Consider the following 6,696-nt stretch of genomic DNA (forward strand, 5'->3'; position numbering starts at 1 on the left):
GGGCAGTCTGAGGCTTGGAAACGCGCTCGCCAGATTTTTTTTGTCATCCAATTGCACAGGCACAAGAAGAAAAAAAAACAACAAACCTCGCCGGGCCCTTTCTATTCATCCTTCCCTGCCCTCCGAGCCGCCCCTCGAGAAGGGGCTGCCGAGCCGCCGGGCCCCCCTCGGCCCCGCTCCCCCGCCCTCCGAGCTCCGCCGCCGCGGGGGAGCGGCACCCGCCGCGCCGCGCTCCTGGAGAGGCAGCGCGCACGGCCCCGCACGGCCCCGCACGGCCCCGTCCCGCGGGGATGGGGACCGGCCCGGCACGGAGCAGATGCTCCCGCACCGCTGCGGTCCCGGCGAGACGCTCCGGCCGCTCGCGGCGCCGGGATCCCCGACCGGGCGCCGCCGCGCCGGCTTTGGTGAAGGAGAGGGGGGGCTCTCGCCCAGCCGGGGATGCGCCCTCCCGGCGGCTCTGCAGTAGCCTCCAGGGGCGACAGGACGTGCAGGGGGGGGCCGGCCCCGCAGCCTCCAGCCTCCCGTCCTCCTCCGGGTAAAGCAGCCCCGGGCCCGGGCCGGTCCCAGCCGCACACCGATGCCGGTGCGCAAAAGTCCCCGGCACGTTTTGCGCACCGAGCCCCGGCGGCGGAGCGGGTCTCCCCGCGCCCAGCGCAGGGCTGGCGAGGCACGGGGTGGCCGAGGGCTGAGAGGGGGCCGTCCCCCGCGGGACCCAGCCCCCGTTTCCCGGGGAATAGTAAAAACACGGGGCGGGGGGGCAGGAGAAGGGCGAGTCCCCCCCATCAACCCGTGCTGGCGCTCGGCGCCCGCAGGAGCTGCGGCCGTGGCGCGGGGGCGCGGGGCTGTCCCCGGCTCTGCGAGGGGCCGTGTGGGGCGGGAGGGTCCCCTGGCTCCCTTTCGGGAGCGGAGGGGCGGTCCCGGTGGCGCCCCGCGGGACGGGGCGGTGGGAGGATGAAAGGTGGATGTAGCTTCACCGAGGGGAGCGCAGCCGCAGCGAGGCTGGGAGACCCCCCGGCCCGGCCCCGGGGGGGACCTGCCCGGCCCGGCAGAGCCTCCCCGAGCATCCTGGAACGCGGGGTCTCGGGGAGCCCCCCCGGCACCGCCAGGGTGCCGGGCGGGAACCTCCCACCCCAGTCCCGTCCCGGGGAGGGGGCGGGCGGGGAGAAAGCGGGGGAGGGTCCCGGCGTGGGAGCCGGAGGGGTCCCGCGTGGCGGGGCCGGGGCTGCGGGCGGTGCCGAGCCCGGCACGCTCCCGCCGGGCTGATAAGATAAAAGCGTGCCAAAGGGTGGGTGCGGGGGGGGGGGGGGGGGGGGGGGGCGCACACGCCGCCCGGCAGGGAAATCCCCATTGTCTGTCGGCCCTATATATATAGGGGCTTAACGGCAGTCGTGTGCCGGCCGCGCAACCTTTCCCGCCCGCGCCTCGAGGGGAAAGCGGGTCTGGTTGCCAGCGCCTCCCCTCCTGCCCCGCAGCCTCTCCGGGCTCCGCAGGTCCCGCCGCGGGGGGACCCGGGCTCGGCTCTGCAGGATGGCCCCGCAGAGCGACCGCTCTCCGGGAGAAGGGCAGTCCTATTTCGGCGAGGCCGAGGGCAGCCCCTCCGCGGCCGGCGGCGGCTCCGCGGGCAGCCGGGGCCCCTCGCCGCCCCGCAGCGCCCTGGCCCCGCGGGAGGGGGCGGCCCGAAGGAAGGGCAAGAGCCGGCGGGGCCGCGGCAAGGCTCGCAGCGAGGGGCTGCTCAGCAAGCAGAAGAGGAGCCGCCGGATGAAGGCGAACGACCGGGAGAGGAACCGCATGCACCACCTCAACTCCGCCCTGGACGCGCTCCGCAGCGTCCTGCCCACCTTCCCCGACGACGCCAAGCTCACCAAGATCGAGACCCTCCGCTTCGCCCACAACTACATCTGGGCGCTCACCCAGAGCCTCCGCCTGGCCGAGCAGAGCCTGCCCGAGCCCCCCTCGCCGCCGCCCCCCGCCGCCGCCTCCCCCGGGCCCTGGGACTCGCCCTGCCCCGCCGCCCCGCCGCCCGCCGCCCTTCGCCGCGGCCCCGCCGCCTTCTCCGCCTTCCTCTGAGCCCGACGACGGCTGCTTTCCCTCCGCTTCTGGCCTCCGGGGAGCCGGTAGGGCTCAGGGGGGGTCCCCGCGCTGCGCGCCGGGCGCCCCGCTTCCCCCCGCCCCGTCCCGCACGGCTGAAGCGCAGCCGACACACACAAATCACGGTTTTGTACTTGGTAAATTATATTAATTTGTCGCTATCGGTATTTATTGATTATATTTCGTAACAAATATATATTTTGTATATAAGAGTATTTGGCAGCGGTGGTCCAGCTGTTTGTACCGGGAAGGCGAGCCGCGGCTGTATTTTGTTTTTACTTGAAGAAGAAGAAGAAGAAGAGGAGAATAAACTGTGCTGAGGTCAGACCTGTGCAACGCCGTGGTTGTTTTTTTTTCTCTACCGAAGGGATTTTAAAATAGCGCGCAGCCTGCGCCGGGGAGGGCAATGCCAGCCCTGCGGTGCAGGGACAGTGTGACCAGTGCCGGGACAGTGTGTCCGGTGCGGGGACAGCGTGCGCGGTGCGGATGCGCTCCCCTGGACGGGGAGGAGCGGCGATGGAGAGCAGAGCGCTTGTGTCCTGCGCTTGTGCGCACGCTTGCATATGCCTGTCTAGGCCCACGCGCGAGTTTTAAACCGGTTTCTCTTTGCAGACTCCCTTTTCCCGCAGGGCTGGGGCGGGTCCGTGGGATGCCCCGTCCCTCCGGGAGGCCTGCCAGCCGCGTCCCGGCAAGATGCGCCCGGCTTCTCACGCAGGTGGATTTTTAGTATCCGGTTCGACACTGGAGCTATTTTGGTGATGTCCCCGGGGCAGGAAGCCCCAGCGCCCGGGGCGGTGCGGGTCCCCGGGGCAGCGTTGCCCGAGCCCGACCCCATCCTCCGCGGGGGAGGGTTTGGCCGGGGCAGGCGCGGGGCTGGATCGGGGGGAAGGTCAGGCTTGTTAAAAAAGCAAGAGATGGGAAAGGCAACACCTCTCAACGCCACGGCAAGAAGAGAAGAGGAGCCTCGTGAATCCCTCGAGCCTTTCCCGGCCTTCTCCTCCCAGGGACTCAATTTGTAGCTGGGAGATTTACGGCCGGGCCACCTCCCCTCTCCGCGCTGCCCCAGCGGGGAGGCAGTCGCTAGACAAAGCGTCCCTCGAGGCCAAAAGCCCATTGTGATGCTAATTGTTCTCAGCCGAGCCCGTTTGCCCGCGGTAAAGAGACGCTATTGAGGCAATTTGTAGAACAAAAGAAATTTGGTTACTGGAAACAAAGACGCACGTATAAACACCCCCCCGCACCGCAACAAAAAAGGCGAGAGTGAAACCAGAGCCGGTACGGGAATCCCGCCGATGGAAGGGGGGCATCCCTCTCCATCCCCCCCCTCTCTCTGCGCTGCTCCCCGAGAGGGTGGGCTGGGGTAGGGGTGCGCTCTGGGTGCGCTCTGGGTGCGCGGTGCGGAGCGCGCAGCGTCCCCGGAGCCCCCGTCCCGCACCGGCGCCGCGAGCTCTGGCCATGGTGCTGAAGGCGGAGGCCGTCGGCTCGGTGCTCCCCCCGCTCAGCCTTCGGGCCCCGCCCGGGCAGGGCACGGGGTTATGGGGAACCCCTTCCCAGTGCAGACCCCTTCCCAGTGCGGTCCCCTTCCCAGTGCAGACCCCTTCGCTGTGCGAATCCCTTCCCAGAGCAGATCCCTTCCCTGTGTGTATCCCTTCCCAGTGCAGACCCCTTCCCAGTGTGGATCTCTTCCCAGTGCAGACACTTTCGCAGTGCAGACCCCTTCCCAGTAGAGACCCTTTCCCAGAGCGGATCCCTTTCCAGTGCAGACCTCTTCCCAGTGTGGACTCCTTACCAGAGTGGACTCCTTCCCAGTGTAGACCCCTTCCCTGTGCGGATCCCTTCCCAGAGCAGATCCCTTCCCAGTGCGGATCTCTTCCCAGTGCAGACACTTTCGCAGTGCAGACCCCTTCCCAGTAGAGACCCTTTCCCAGTGTGGATCCCTTTCCAGTGCAGACCTCTTCCCAGTGTGGACTCCTTACCAGAGTGGACTCCTTCCCAGTGCAGACTCCTTCCCTATGTGGACCCCTTCCCTGTGCGGATCCCTTCCCAGAGCAGATCCCTTCCCAGAGCGGATCCCTTCCCAGTGCAGACTCCTTCCCAGTGCGGATCCCTTCCCAGTGCAGACACTTTAGCAGTGCAGACCCCTTCCCAGTAGAGACCCTTTCCCAGTGCGGATCCCTTTCCAGTGCAGACCTCTTCCCAGTGTGGACTCCTTACCAGAGCGGACCCCTTCCCAGTGCAGACCCCTTCCCTGTGCAGATCCCTTCCCAGTGCAGACCCCTTCCCTGTGCGGATCCCTTCCCAGTGTGTCTCTTCTCGGATTTGCTAGACTCAGGCCAGGCTAGGGCATGCTGCATGTTCAGATGGGCTGTGGACAATATCACCCAGTCCTGCGGTGAAGGGAGAGCCAGCTTGGCTCTGGTGTTAATCACATACTTTGCAGCTTAGAAAATACATGGGGCTTGGTGGAGTTTGGAGAGCCAGCGATGTCTTCCTGTGCACCTGATCCAGCTTTGGTCAACAAACTGTCCAACAAAGAGGAGCTGCAGGTGCCCCAGGCACTGGAGAAAAGGGAGCGAGGGCACCGTGGTGCCAGTGCTGGCAAGAAAGGTGAGCCGGTCTCACTATCTGCTTGAGTGTTTTCAGAGATCTGCTCTTTCTGCTGCCTCCTGGGACACGTTCATCCACACAGAGCCCCACTCCTTTGTCTGTTCATTGCCTTGAGAAGCAATACCCATGGGGTTAAGGCTGAGGACTAGGAAAATGCAGTTGTGTGCCTATCTCTGTGTGTACTGTTAATAGTCCTGAACGTGATCTATCTGTGTCGTAGATCAGATAGGCAGAATGAAAGACCTAATAGTATTCCTCCCCCTTCCCCCCCCCCACCCCCAACCCATTTCTGGCTGAATTGTGTATTGTTTTCATACTCTAACAGTCTGCAAAGTGCTCCAAGGCCTCTGTGTGTGGTCACAGGCAAAACACCATGATTATTTGGGTGATAAAATCATTTAATGTTTTCCCTGCTAGTTCAGCTCTATGCTGATATCTCCCTACAGGAGGTATCACCTTGCCCGAGCTATCTGTGAGTGCCACGAGACTGAGGAGGATAACAACACACTCACTGAGGCTGCAAAAGTTGCATTTTTTGCAAAAAATTGCCAAAGGGAGCTCAAAGTCTATATGGCCAAGAAAAGGAGCAAGACCGTGAAGAGCAATTATTACAAAAGTCCCAAGAGATGTTTATACAGCTGTATTTTTGGAAAGTGGTCACTTTACTGAGTTTACTGCTTTTCAGATTCTTTTCTCTGAAGGCTTAGGATGCTTCTGGTCTTCCAGCCATGGGGCTATACGTTTGGGTGTGGAGGGGGGGGGAAGCGGATTTACTACCTCTGGAGAACTAGTGACTTCTTTAGGGGCTTGAATGCATTTTTTTTTTCTTTGCCTCCACATTATTAGGTTAATCATTGCTTGAACTGGTTGCTATGGTTTTGGCAAACCCATGGAAACTTGATAATGAAGACTGAAAGACTCCTTTGCCATTTATCTTTTCTCTATGTTTAGTGCATGATGGTCTCATTTCTCTTGACGGGGCTGTCCCAGCGCCAGTGTTCAGCCTTTATAACTGCGGCTGCTGTAATGGCCTCCGGACTTTTTGATGTGGAAGAAACAGGTGGCCGCTGGAACCACAACCGTTCCAGAGATGCAGACTTGTGCCCTTTCATACTTGCAGGCGATGGGTCAAAACCAAGCTTAGGCCAGGCACTGCCAGGTTTGGTTTCTGAAATCCCTCACAAGGAAGACTCAACTTATTTTTGCAGCCGGGGCAGACCCCCTTGCTACAAGCTGATGTTTTAGTGCCCTCAGTGCTCAGTTTTAGGTCTCGCTGTTAAGACAAGAAGATTTTTGAATGCTTGATATTGTACTTTATTATAGAAATAAGGAGGCTTTAAACCTATCTCCTCCTGAACCTTCCCTCTCCTCCACAGCTGTATTTTTAGTGCTGAACTCTGGCTGGAGGGGTATTTAGTACACTCCAAACATGCCTCCAAAGCAGAATCTCCTGCAACTGCTTCACCAATGTTCTCTTCTGCTTAAGGCTGAAATGTGGGATTGAGGATAGAAAACAGGTGTAAATTATTTGCGTGGCTTAAGAAGGCCAGGCTCATTGCCAGGGCCACGGAAGGGAAAACACCAGGGTTCTTTCCTCAGCCACAGACTCGTCCCCCTCCTCCTTGCTCCTGGCAGGCTCCCTCGTGTCTGAAGGCTGGTGAGCAAATGAAGGTGATTCCCATAATCCCAGGGCAATTCCTTTGACCTCAGTCCTCCACTCTGTGCTTTAAATACAGCTTTAAGTGAGTTGCCTCCTGCCCTCTCACATTGTCTGACTCTGACATTGCAGTCAGGTTTCCTGGCAGAGGAGGCAGCTGGGGCTGCAAAGCACTGCCTGTCCCCTCAGTGCCACTGGGAATCAGCGGGGCTTCTACAAGCATACCAGACCCTCTCGCCCCTTCTGATGCGTATCGGGATGCCCTGGTGTCCCCCAGAGTTGCCTTTGTGCCAGTCTGTGTCAGGATGCTCAGCTGCACACCCGTCCTCCCGCGCTGCCCGCAC

At 61.6% G+C, this 6,696-nt stretch overlaps 1 protein-coding gene across 1 annotated transcript; it reads left to right on the plus strand.

Annotated features, from left to right (window-relative positions):
• Nucleotides 1–1,527: 1,527 nt before the first annotated feature.
• NEUROG3 (neurogenin 3) lies at nucleotides 1,528–2,067 on the plus strand. Its single transcript, XM_054072056.1, has one exon. It carries the CDS (start codon nucleotides 1,528–1,530, stop codon nucleotides 2,065–2,067), a length of 540 nt encoding a protein of 179 aa, XP_053928031.1.
• The last annotated feature ends 4,629 nt before the right edge of the window (nucleotides 2,068–6,696 follow it).

Source organism: Cuculus canorus, chromosome 7 (genome assembly GCF_017976375.1).
Source record: "Cuculus canorus isolate bCucCan1 chromosome 7, bCucCan1.pri, whole genome shotgun sequence".
NCBI classification, from domain to species: domain Eukaryota; kingdom Metazoa; phylum Chordata; class Aves; order Cuculiformes; family Cuculidae; genus Cuculus; species Cuculus canorus.

Excerpts from the sequence above, each read along its gene's own strand:
- NEUROG3 (XM_054072056.1), top strand. The coding sequence starts at position 1,528 with ATGGCCCCGCAGAGCGACCGCTCTCCGGGAGAAGGGCAGTCCTATTTC.